The 13,011-nt window shown below is 52.8% G+C and overlaps 1 protein-coding gene across 1 annotated transcript in view; it reads left to right on the plus strand.

The window, feature by feature from the left end:
- STK10 (serine/threonine kinase 10) overlaps positions 1-13,011 on the plus strand; it is a 151,164-nt gene that overhangs the window by 89,409 nt on the left and 48,744 nt on the right. Inside the window, exons 8-9 of the mRNA XM_038010405.2 lie at positions 8,855-8,989; positions 11,450-11,998. Of these exons, the coding sequence (XP_037866333.2) occupies positions 8,855-8,989; positions 11,450-11,998 (684 nt within the window). The remainder of the gene's footprint in view (positions 1-8,854; positions 8,990-11,449; positions 11,999-13,011) is intronic.

Here is a 13,011-nt window from a genome sequence, read left to right on the forward strand (position 1 = left end):
TGGGGGAGCAGGAGCACAGGGGCCAGGGGAGGGGAAGGGAGAGAAGGGGAGATGAGAGCGGAGAGGCACTGGGGCGTCCGTCCCAAGGCTCGATGGTTCCCTAGGAGAACACCTGGCCTCAGCATATTCTCTCCCCCCAGAGACTTAGGACAGCAAAAGCACAGAGATAACTCAGCCCAAGGAGGAGGCGCGTGGGAAAAGGTCTCGGGAGCCAGGTGCAACCTTCCAGGGCCCTCTTCCAGTACAGTCACCAGAACAGCTTAATTCTCTGTGCTGTCCACCAGGGAACCCCCTTAGGACTTTTACTGGGTGGTGGTCACATAGGCACGCCCTGCCTGGCACAGACCAAAGTTTCAGACTCTAGAAGGAAAACAGGTATTCAACCTAAGCCATATTGTTTGCAGAACAGTTTAGGCAGAGCGGGCCACTTTTATCAGTTAATGGTGGGAGCCCTCGCCTAGTCTGCAGAGACCAGCTGAGGATCCGACCTTGTTAGCGGCCCTTTCTGAAGCTTGCGGTGCTATTTTCTGCACACAGGGTCCTGCAGGGCCTTGCAAGCCAGAGCCAGGTCTTGGGCTTTATCTGTGCATTTGGGGAGACACAGTATCCGACCTCCATTTACAAGGGTCCTTTTGCCTTCTGGCTGCTGTGTGCGGGATCAGGAGACTCTGAGCGTCTCATTAGCTGGCAGTATTGTCTTTTTTTTTTTTTTTTTTTTTTTGAGACAGAGTCTTGCTCTGTCGCCAGGGCTGGAGTGCAGTGGCCGGGTCTCAGCTCACTGCAAGCTCCGCCTCCCAGGTTTACACCATTCTCCTGCCTCAGCCTCCTGTGTAGCTGGGACTACAGGCGCCCGCCACCTCGCCCAGCTAGTTTTTTGTATTTTTTAGTAGAGACGGGGTTTCACCGTGTTAGCCAGGATGGTCTCGATCTCCTGACCTCGTGATTCACCTGTCTCGGCCTCCCAAAGTGCTGGGATTACAGGCTTGAGCCACCGCGCCCGGCCGCAGTATTGTCTTAGAGCGGGCAGGTGGATGATGGTTTCCTGGAAGCTTTTTGAACTGTTGGAGGGAGCTGTGAGCCATCCTTTGCCTGGGCCCATGCCTCATGTTAGGGCGTCATGGCTGGCGGCTGGGTGAGGTCGGTGTGTTCACAGCAGTGTTCTGAAGGCTGTGCACAGCACTTGCCCAGCCATCTGCAAATCTGCCGACCACGATCCCCATGTCGCTGCCACTGATGGAAGAGGGAGGAATGGGCCTGGGTGATGCAACAGGTCTGCCCTTTCACTGCTCTGTCCGCTCCGGTTCTACCCGCAGCATGACAGTCTTAGAGGTGCGGTGGCAGGAAGAGGAGGAAGGGGCCACACCAGGCACTTGAGTCTTTATATTTACCCAGCTTTTCCCAGCTTCCTACTGTGTGCCATGCACGGGGCCTGTGGTCGGCATTCTGAGCCACTGTGTGTCCTTCTGGGGTAGCAGCTTAGTTATTATGAGTGTGAGCTGGGGCAGGAAAGTCCAGGGTTCGAATCCCAGCTCTGCCACTTACTAGCTGTGAGCCCCTGGGCGAACGGCTGAACCTCTCTGTGACTCGCTTGTCAGTCTGAAATGGGAGTGAAGGGCAGCAGTGCCCTTACTGGGTGGTTGTGAGGATTAAATGAAGAGGTGCTATGAAGCGCCTAGCTTAACTCTTAAGCACAGTGCTCAAGGAACGCTTGATGCATAGGACCGATGTATTTATTTTTTTAAAAATGAAAGGAACCAGAATGCAAAATGGGGCCTATCTGCTGCCGGGGGTGGGGGGTCACAGCAGTTCCTTTTACATTTCTATAATGCATTTGAAAGCAAATTTCTGGAGTGCCCAAAGGCCTCATTTTCTGGGTATTGTGGGGAGTGGGCTGGGGCCCCCTGAAGTGGGTGGGGTTGAGTGGGGCTGTTGTCACTGTCCAAGCCGCTTGGGGCCAATTGTTTCCTGTAAGAGGCACCTCCTGCCCTGATGCATCCGGCCTCCAGGACATTCCATGGAGAGACCAGCTGTCCCCCATCCCCGCATGGCAGCTCCGGAGCTGCAGCTTCAGCCAGGAATTTCCGCTCCGTACTTGGAAAAATGTCTTGCCAGAGGATTCTTGCTGTCCAACAGAAAGGGTTGCAGAACAAAGGGGCCATCTCTGGAGATGAATAAAGCGCGTTTCATGCCTGCTGCGCTGCTGCTGCTTCACCCACACGCCTTTTCCTCTCCAGTGAGAGAGGGTGGGCGTGGTGTTACCCCCTCAGGGGAAGGCACTGAGATCAGAGCAGGGAGGTGACTGGCCCAAGGCTGCTTGGCTTTGAGTGACAGAGGTGGGCCCGGCTCTTGGCTTCCCAGGTCCTTACTCCAGTGCTGTCAGCCTTCAGGGTGTCTGCCTGCTCCAGGAAGCGCCAGGCCCTCACGTCTCCCTGTGTCCTGCCCTGGGCGGAGTGATTCACGCCCCCATTGGTGTGTGATTCATTCATTGACTGCTGCAGACATTCTTTGGGCCCAGACCAAGTTGTGGGTGGTAACCAGGCTCCGAAATCAGACACACCACCCCCTCTCCCCGCCCCAGCGTCTGCATGCTTCTCACTCTGTGCCTCAGTTTCCTCATCTGTAAGATGTAGAGAGTGCTGGCTGCACAGAATTGTGTGAGTGAATGAGATTTTGTCTGGAACATTGTTAACACCACAGCTGTCACATATGAGATGCTGAGTAGATACTGGCTGAATTTGCTCTTAAACCCGTCCACTCTGTCACAGCTGCTCGTGTCAAGGTCATCAGAGATTTCTGTGCCATGGGTCAGCCTCGGTGTTTGTCTCACCGGACCCATCAACGGCACCAGCCCAGTCGATCTCCTCCTCCTCCTGTCGGCACTCGACCTGCAGACCTCCACACACCCTTGGTCATCAGCCTCTCCTTCTCCGTTGCCTTTGCTCGCCCTACTTTGGCCCAGCTTGTTAGCGTGAGAGTGCACAGGGCCCTCCCTCCATCTCCACGCACCCAGCGTGCAGCACTCCCAGCTCGATGCCTCGGCCCGCGTCCAGCTGTTTACTCCCCAGATGTCCAGCGGGCATCTCACACGAACTCTGAGCACTTGGATCTTTTCGCCTTCATGCTCCACCACTGGCTTTCCCATCTTACCCGATGGCAGCTCCACCCTTCCAGTGGCTCAGGCCCCAAACCATGCAGGCACCTTGCTTCTCTTTCCTCCACACTCCTAGCCCACCTATCAGGAAATCCCGTTGTCCCTGCCTTCAGCATATGTCTAGACTTCAACCATTTCCCGCCCTTCCACTGCAGCCACTACCTGAGCTGCCACCACCTCTCACTCGAGCTGCTGCCTCCTCGATGGTCCCCTGCCCTCTCCGTTGGGTCTGGGCTGAGCACAGCAGCCAGAGGGAACCTTCTCAACAGGGGCCAGCTCATGTCCTCCCCTGGCCGAAGCTCCCCAGTGGCTGCCATTTCACTCTAGGGAAAACCCAGAGTCTCAGGGCCGTTAGAGTGCTGTGTGATCCGCCCGCCCACCCTTCTGACCCCCTCGCCTCTCTTGCTCCCACACTCCAGCCTCACTCTGCTCCAGCCTGCCCAGCCCCCCTTGCTGTGCTCCGAACACAGCAGGCATATTCCTGCCTCAGGGCCTTGGCACTGGCTGTCCGTGCTGCCCGGAATGGCCTTCCTCCGGATCCCTCTGTGACTCACTCTCCCTCTTCAAGTCATTGCTCTAATGTCAGCCTTGTGGTGAGGCCTCCCCCAACCACCCACATGAAATTGTGAACCCGCTACACTCCCCACATTCCCGGTCCCCTTTCCCTGCCCTACTTCTTCCTTCTTCCATGGCCCATGGCACTCAGGATGTTACTCGCTTATTAGGTTTCTTGTCAAACTCCTCGCCTAGCATGTCAGCGCTCCGAGGTCAGCATCTTTGTTTCGTTCACCGATAGGTCCCAGGAACAGTGCCTGGTATATAGAGAGCCCTCAGCAAATATTTGCTAAATAAATTGACTTTTTTTTTTTTTGGAGACGGAGTCTCACTGTGTCTCCAGGCTGAAGTGCAGTGGAGGTATCTCAGCTCACTGCAACCTCCACCCCGGGGTTCAAGTGATTCTCCTATCTCAGCCTCCCAAGTAGTTGGGATTGCAGGCATGCGCCACCACGCCTGGGTAATTTTTGTGTTTTTAGTAGAGATGGGGTTTCGCCATGTTGGCCAGGCTGGTCTCAAACTCCTGACCTGAGGAGATCTGCCTGCCTCGGTCTCCCGAAGTGTTGGGATTACACGTGTGAGCCACCACGCCTGGCCAAAATTGACTTATTTTTACCTAACAAACGGTTACATAACCCTTTCTCCGGAGATGGTGATGGTGATGGGGACGATGGTGGTGATGACGGTGATGGTGATGATGGTGGTGATGGTAATGATGGTGGTGATGGTAGTGGTGATGGTGGTGAAGGTGATGATGGTGGTAGTACCTCCATGCCAGGTACTACTCTAAGTACTTAGCAAATGTCACCTAATTTAATCTTCATACCAACGCTCTGAAGTAGGTGCTGTTCAGCTCTCCATTGAGCCGATGGTAAAACTGAGGCACACAGCGGTGAAGTAGCCTACACAAGGTCACATAGCCTGTAAGCCACAGAGCTGGGTTCTGAACCTGGTCCTCGGGTTCAAGAGTCTGTGCTCTTGACCTCTCTGGCAAGCTGCCTCTCCGAATGAATGAAAGAGCGAGAGGGAGGGAGGGAGACCAGAAGAGAGGGAGAGAGGATTCAAAGAGATGCCAGTGCCTGGAAACTGTGAGCATTATTAGGTGTTTTTATTTTTTTAATTTTTTTTAAATGGAATCTCGCTGTGTTGCCAGGCTGGAGTGCAGTGGCCTGATCTCGGTTCACTGCAATCTCCGCCTCTTGGGTTCAAGCGATTCTCCTGCTTCAGCCTCCCGAGTAGCTGGGATTACAGGCGCCCGCCCCCACACCCGGCTAATTTTTGTATTTTTAGTAGAGATGGAGTTTCGCCATGTTGGCCAGGGTGGTCTCGAACTCCTGACCTCAAGTGATCCGCCTACCTCGGCCCCCCAAATTGCTGGTGTGAGCCACCATGCCCAGCCTATTCAGCGTTTTTTAAAGCCCATCTTGGAGTATAGGACCCCTCTGGCTGACGGTTTCTAAGCACATAGAGGAAAAGTAGGCTCCAGTTCTTGGAAAGAATGTCTGTTTAGATGGCAGGGGAGGCCCTGGCTAGAGGGCAGGTGCTGGTTGGCAAGCTGTGTGACGCCACCTGTTTTGGCCTTTTTCAGCAAAGATGGCACTGAACAGCCAGCCAGTGCCTCTTACTGGAGGACTGGGTGGTCAAGTTCCTCTGTCATCTAGCCTTCCACTGGGGACATGTGTGCCCAGACCAGCCTACCTGGTGCAGGCTAGCATTCTCCCTTACAGCATAGCCAGGGAGTCATCTCTTCCATGGGCCTTTAAACACACCTCTGGAGGCGGAGCTGATGCAGTGTCGGAGGTGGTCTGTGTTTTGTGTCCCAGAGCAGTCTGTAAAACAGTGTTTGGGCCTAATCAGCCACAGGACTGGTGGCCCTGTGTGCCAGCCTTGCTTGCTCTGGTGCCCGGCAGAGCTGCCCTGCTCACCTGCCTATCACAGGCTTTCTTCCCCCATGCCCCCCTTCCTCCTCCTGAGGACGCTGGGGTGGTCGGGGACGCTGGGGTGGTTGGGGGAGGCAGTGGAGCAGATAGTTCTGCCTCGAGAAAGCGGAGTTCCTGGCCGTGCTGAAAAGCCACTGATTTGATCAATACATGGGGTGCGCCGATGAAAACCTGGTGTTTCCAGAAGCCCATGTCTGCATTGATTTATTTCTGCCGCATCTGCTTCAGCCACTGTGGTGAAGTGTCCTGTGGCATTTCGCTCAAGTTCACTTGTATTAGATTGTGCAATGTGGAGCTTGGGAACCTTTGAGATCTTGGTTCTCACCTTTGGTTCCAAAGAGCTGTACTCTGGGGGCATTTGGGAGGGAATAGGAGTGACTAGGAATGCAAACCAGGCTTTTCTTTTGTTGTTGTTTTTGAGACAGTCTCCCTCTGTCACCCGGGCTGAAGTGCAGTGGCATGATCTTGGTTCACTGTAACCTCTGCCTCCTGGGTTCAAGCAATTCTTCTGCCTCAGCCTCCTGAGTAGCTGGGATTACAGGCATGTGCCACCACGCCTGGCTAATTTTTGTTATTTTTAGTAGAGACTGGGTTTCACCATGTTGGCCAGGCTGATCTTGAACTCCTGACCTCAGGTGATCCACCGCCTTGGCCTCCCAAAGTGCTGGGATTACAGGTGTGAGCCACTGCGCCCCGCCATAACAGGCTTTTCTGATTGTACTGCTGCTCCTGCTGCTGACGGGGGTGATGGTGGTGATGGTAATGGTCGTGGTGGTGGTGATGATAGTGGTGATGGGGGTAATGGTGATGGTGATGGGGATGATGGTGGTGATGATGGTGGTGATGGTATTGGTGATGGTGGTGAAGGTGATGGTGGTGAAGGAAGATGGTGGTGGTGGTGGTGGTGATGATGATGGCTGCCGTATCTGAGCATTTACCATAATGCTTATAACAGCTGCTCCTAGTATATAGATGAGCAAACTGAGACTCAAGGTTAAGTGACTTGCCCCAGTTGGTGGAGGCTGGATTTTACCAGGTGCCTTGGTTCTAGCGTCTGTAGCCAGCACTTTTAACTTCTATGCTACTTTGCCTCCCATGATTAGTAAACCCTTAATGCCCCACTCAAGACCTCTTGAAAGTACCGAGCAGCCAGAATGACATCTTTAAAGGGTAGTGGTATCACTGCTGCACTGCAGCCTGCTGGTGGCTTGTGAGGACAGTCTCTGTGGCTCACCTGCATACACACCCCATCATTCCTCTGCATCCTGTGTCCCACCATCCCGCCTGTCTTGTGGCTCCTGCCGCCAAGCTCAGTCCAGTCTCTGGGCCTTCTTTGTACCAGCTGCTCCCTCTGCCTGGAATTCTCTGTGCCCAGATCTTTCCCTGGGGAACCCCTTCATATCCCTTGAATTTGACCTTGAATGAAGCCCCTGTGCCTGCAGACTTTGGTCTCCACCAGCCTCAGCTATACAAGATCTGGAATTCTCTGGTTTATCATTTGAGTCCCCGCGCCCGGCCAATTGAACTGTTTTAAATGAACAAACAGATAAGAATGATTTGTGATGAACATATCTTTCTGAATGTGTTTACCAGGTGCTAGAAATTTGTTTTTTAGTCATTTAAATACTTCCCCAGCAATCTTGTTGACACTTCCTCCCCGGATAAATTTTCTGAGAGTAAAAACAGTGAATTTCTTGAGAGCCTTCCTGTAAATTGTAAATGAGCAAATTCTAGCTTCATTGTGCCCCCACCCCAGCCCATCACTCCTTTCCCAGTGGCCCTGGGTGAGCATGGTGGGTTGAGGAATCCCACATCCCTGGCTACACCCGGGTGCCTTCACCCACGATACCTCACACTGACTTAATATCGCTAAGACCTTTTGCTTTGGCGTTTTGCAAGGTCCGTAAAAGAACATTCACTTTTAAAGACTCTGACATTTCTCTAAAAACCTAGAATAGAACATACACCACTCTGCCTCAAGATCTTGTATTTCCTTTCTTAAAACCAAACACATATGTCCACCCAAAGACATATACGAGAATGTCTCTAGCAGCTTTATTCATGGTTGCCAAAAATGGGAAACAGCCCAGATGTCCGGCAGCAGTAGGATGAATAAACAAACTGCCATATTCGTACAGTGAGACCCTGCACAGAAATAAAACAGGAACAGTTTACCGAAATAGACGACAATGTAGGTGAATCTCACAGTCATGACGCCGAGTAAGGGAAGCCAACGCGAAAGACTGCACACACGATGCTCTGATTCTAGGAAGCTGAGGAGCAGGCTCCCGAGGCTGGCGGCGTGGGAGTGGGGTTGCCTGCCAAGGGAGACGGGAGCCTTCCCCAGTGATGGAAATGTTCTGTATCTTGAGCTGGGTGGCAGTTACGCTGGGTGCATATATATGTAAAAAGTCATTGAGGCTGGGCATGGTGGCTCACGCCTGTAATCCCAGCACTTTGGGAGGCTGAGGTGGATGGATCACTTAAGGTCAGGAGTTTGAGACCAGCCTGGCCAACATGGTGAAACCCCGCCTCTACTGAATATACAAAAAATTGGCCTGGCATGGTGGTGCATGCCTGTAATCCCAGCTACTTGGGAGGCTGAGGCAGGAGAATCCCTTGAACCTGGTCGATGGAGTTTGCAGTGAGCCGAGATTGCACCACTGCACTCCAGCCTGGGCAACAAGAGTGAAACTCTGTCTCAAAAAAAAAAAAAAAAGTCATTGAGGTTTACAACCTGTGAACTTTGCGGTAGGAATGTTATTCCTCAACAAAATGTATGTAGCATATTTTGTAAAACTATATATTAAAACCATTTAAAAAGGAAAATAGACACTCTCCCTGCAAACACAGCTTGAGCTCCTACTTTGGGCTAAGCATTTTCAAGTGCATGATCTCATTTAATCCGCATGACCTCCCTGTGGGTTCCTTGTTATCGTGTCCACTTGAGAGATGAGGAGCCTGTGGCTCAGAGAGGTTAAGTGACATGCTCAAGGTCACATAGCCACTGAGAGACAGAGCTGGGATCTGCCCTTTTTCCAACACACTTGGGACTTTCCAGGCTGTCTCTGGGTCTCCAAGTTCATGTGTACATTTTGCTCAGGAATGAGGCTGGCCTTTTCTGCCCTGGGGGGTAAGCTCCCCCAGCCTCTTCCACCCCACCCTGACCCCAGAGTGGTTCTAATCTAGGTACATTTTGCCCCCTCAGCATCCCTTTGTCAGCGGCATCACCAGTAACAAGGCTCTGCGGGAGCTGGTGGCCGAGGCCAAGGCCGAGGTGATGGAAGAGATTGAAGATGGCCGGGATGAGGGGGAAGAGGAGGACGCCGTGGATCCCACCTCCGTAAGGCCAGGGAGAGTGGGGCTTAGTGGGGGCTGGGAGGATGGGATCTCAGCTGGCCCTGCTGGTGTGGGAGGGGCAGGGAAAGCCGGGACTCTGGCTCAGGCAATTTCTTCCCAGCTCAAAGGTTGCAGACGCCCATGCTGCAGGTAACGTAAGTTGGCCTGTGTGCCGGGGGCGGGCGGTTGGTGGCAGAGGGTGTTGGCCGGATCCTGATCCTGTGAGTTTTCAGGAGATACCAGGGATCTAGATTTTCACATGAAATCTTCTAATTTTTAAGAGTTGGTAACTGATTCATGGCTTCCCATCCTTTGTTCCCATCACGGCTCACATCCCAAATGAGACTGTTTTTAGCTCACTTTGTGATAAATACGTGAGGCTGCATATGGCCACAGGCAACACCCTGGCCCCCCCCCCCAGCTGTGCTCAGTGCCAAGGGAACCCATGTCTGGGCACATTTGGAACGCTTTTGCAGCTTCAGTGCTTGCTGGATTTAGATTGAAATTAAAGCTGATTTAAATTTCTGAAAACCCTCTGAGCCAAGGAAAACATGTCTGTGGGCTGGATTCTGGCCCGAGCTGTTGCTCTGTAGTCCCTGGTCTTGCTGCTGGGGGAGGCCTCTTCCCAGGGATAGGGTGGCCGTCCCGATGGCTCCCCATACCTAGAGAAGCAAGGGCTGGACTTACCCATCCCGGGATGGAGCTGGCCCACATCTTTGTGCTGTGGACGGCACTCCGGCTCTCTCAGATTTAATTCAGTCCTGGGTGAAGCCTGAGGCTGGCGCAGACCCTCACCAGGGTGAAGAAGGACAGGCCCGAGGGGGGGCCAAGCAGAATCATCACAACCACCCCAGCCATGCATGGAGCCCCTGGTGGCTGCCGGGTACTCTACAGCTCTGACACAGGGTAACCAAGCTCCGTTTTACAGACAGGAAAACTGAGATCGATGCAGTGAAGTGGCTGGCTGAGCCGATAGATGACAGGGCCGGGGTGGATGTGGAATAGGAGAACCTCAGTGGGGCCTGGCTCCAGGAGGAGGCGGGAAGCGCTCACACCCAGCCCCATTGTCTACCGGCAGGAGGCTGATCTTTGTCCTGAGGGTAGTGGGAGCCCTGAAGGCTTTCAGGCAGGGACTGGGTACTCTGGAGGTGACAGAATCAGATCTGAGTTTTTGAGCCATCACTGTGGGTGCTGACCAGAAGGTAGATTGGAGTTGCTTCCACCAGCTGCCATAGCTGAGGTTAAAAACCAGTGGCTGGCAAGACCCAAAGGAATGCTTATAGTATAAATCCATTCATACCACGTTTAGAAGCAGGCACAGCTCACCTGTAGCACTTAAAGACCACAGAACAGTGACTACGTCAAGAGGTGGGAGAGCATTGCCACTGAGAAGGACGGGGCGGCAGGGGATGGCCCTCTGGGGCAAAGCAGTGGTCCCCTCCTGACCTGGAAAGTGGCTACATGGATACTCACTCTGTTCACCAAGTTGGACGTTTATGTTTTATATACGGGAAGGATGTTCTGTTTCACCATAGCAGAGCAACATTTCCAGTACTTTCCACCCAACAAAGACTCTGAAAAACAAAAATGAAGCAGAAAATTTAGTGGCCACAAGGGCTGAATCCAGTCCCCAGACAGGCTTGGCTTGGCCTTTATGTGACTTTTTAAAAAATATGAGTTAGTTGCCACCTAAAAGTTAAGAGATGTCCGTTAAAAACCTAGATTTCAAACTTGTCTTTAAAAATTGGAAGGTTTTGCTGGGTGTGGTGGCACACACCTGTAATCCCAGCACTTTGGGAGGCAGATCACTTGAGTCCAGGAGTTTGAGACCAGCCTGGGTGACATATCGAAACCCTGTCTCTACTAAAAAATGCAAATATTGGCTGGGTGTGGTGGCATGCACCTGTAGTCCCAGCTACTCAGGAGGCTCCTCAGGAGGCTGAGGTGGGAGGACCACTCCCAGGTGGGAGCCTGGGAGGCAGAGGTTGCATTGAGCCAAAATGGCTCCACTACACTCCAGCCTGGGTGACAGAGCAAGACCCTGTCTCAAAAAAATAGATAAATAAAATTTAAAAATTAAGATTTAAAAACTGGGAAGGTTTGGGCACAGGGGAGCCATTTTCCCACATTATCACAATTGGCTGGAATGGAGTGGCCACTGACCCCTCCCTGTGGGCCATGAGCTGGCCAGCTGGCCACAGCTGCCTCCTAGGAGGAATAACAGCTATTACATTCAGCTAAGATTAGAGATAGCGAGGAGATTGCTATGCCTCAAAATAAATAGTAATTTTTTATGGTTAGGCAGTAGGGAGTGACGAAGACCGTGGCTAGGGAGACGTCTGCTCTCCTTTCTTGGCCCTGGCCCACTTCATCTTGAGGGTGTCTGACTCTCTCCATTGCATCTCTGACTCTTGCCTTGAACATACAGCAGCATGGCCTTGACTATCTTTTTTTTTTCTCCTAGACTCTGGAGAACCATACTCAGAACTCCTCTGAGGTGAGTCCGCCAAGCCTCAATGCTGACAAGCCTCTCACAGAGTCATCTTCCACCCCGCTGGCACCCAGCCAGTCTCAGGACAGTGTGAATGAGCCCTGCAGCCAGCCCTCTGGGGACGAATCCCCCCAAACCACCAGCGCCCCAGTCGTGGCCCCTGGAAATGAGAACGGCCTAGCAGTGCCTGTGCCCCTGCGGAAGTCCCGACCTGTGTCAATGGATGCCAGAATTCAGGTAGCCCAGGAGAAGCAAGTTGCTGAGCAGGGTGGGGACCTCAGCCCAGCAGCCAACAGATCTCAAAAGACCAGCCAGAGCCGGCCCAACAGCAGTGCCCTGGAGACCTTGGGTGGGGAGAAGCTGGCCAATGGCAGCCTGGAGCCCCCTCCCCAGGCAGCTCCAGGCCCTTCCAAGAGGGACTCGGACTGCAGCAGCCTCTGCACCTCTGAGAGCATGGACTACGGTACCAATCTCTCCGCCGACCTGTCGCTGAACAAAGAGATGGGCTCTCTGTCCATCAAGGTAACGCCGCCTCTCCCACCACGGGCTTGCAGCGAGACCATTGCGGGATGTTATGCAGCTCCATTTTGCTTTCAAAAGCGTTTAGGGGCTTCCTTGCATTTTAAGCGGTTCGTTAGGGAGTTTTGGTTTGACTCATGGTTTAATCTCCAGAATATCTGGGTTCAGTGTGGGATTTAGGAACGTCAAGCAGTTGGTTTGGGTTTAAATTTCAAAGTTTGGTAAAATGCCCCGGTGAAATTTGGGAGCGAGAACTCTCAGGCCTTAGCTACAAATGAATTTCTGTCATCCGGAGGTCAGCCACGAGACCCAGCTGGTAACTGGTAAATTCGACTAAAGAAACAGCTCAAAGCTGTCTTCCCTGCCTCCGGGGCCTTTCTGGAGGTGGGCAGTGTTGTGAATGACAATAGCCACCGCACTAGAGGCCTGGGCGGAGGCGAACCCTGTACAAGTGCTTTAGAAAGAACAGACAGCCTCCTTCATCCTCTCACATTACAGATAAGCCGAGGAGGCTCAGGGAAGTGAGGAGCCAGCCCAGGGCCAGGTAGGAGTGGGAAGGTGGTCAGACCCCAGGCTCCGAACTCGAAACTCTCCCAGTGGGAGCCATGGCCTCCTTCTTCTTAGGCAGCTGGAAGGGGCTGACTCCTTTCCTGGCCTCTCCGATAAATCCCAGGGTGTTATTAAACTCACGATGGGTCACCTGACTCTTTACTCAAGGCTCATTTTAGAGGAAATACTGTATGGTTTTGTTTTTCCTTCCCAAATTTACTTGGTGAAAAACGCAGTAGAGACTCGAATGTATTTGCTAAGCGAAGGGGAGTGACAGGAGCCGCAACGGCCAGTCAGCTTTAGGCAGGGAAGGGAAGCACAGTTCCAACAGGCCACGTGACAAGCATGCACAGCAGCTGTTATCTATGAGCAGCATCTTCCTTCGGACAGGCATCCTGCCACTTTTCTTCCTAAAGACACTAGGTGAACAAAAGGGTTTTTTGTTTGGCTTTTTAATGAGACAGACC

The sequence above is a fragment of the Chlorocebus sabaeus genome, chromosome 23, assembly GCF_047675955.1.
Source record: "Chlorocebus sabaeus isolate Y175 chromosome 23, mChlSab1.0.hap1, whole genome shotgun sequence".
In the NCBI taxonomy this organism is placed as follows: Eukaryota; Metazoa; Chordata; class Mammalia; order Primates; family Cercopithecidae; genus Chlorocebus; species Chlorocebus sabaeus.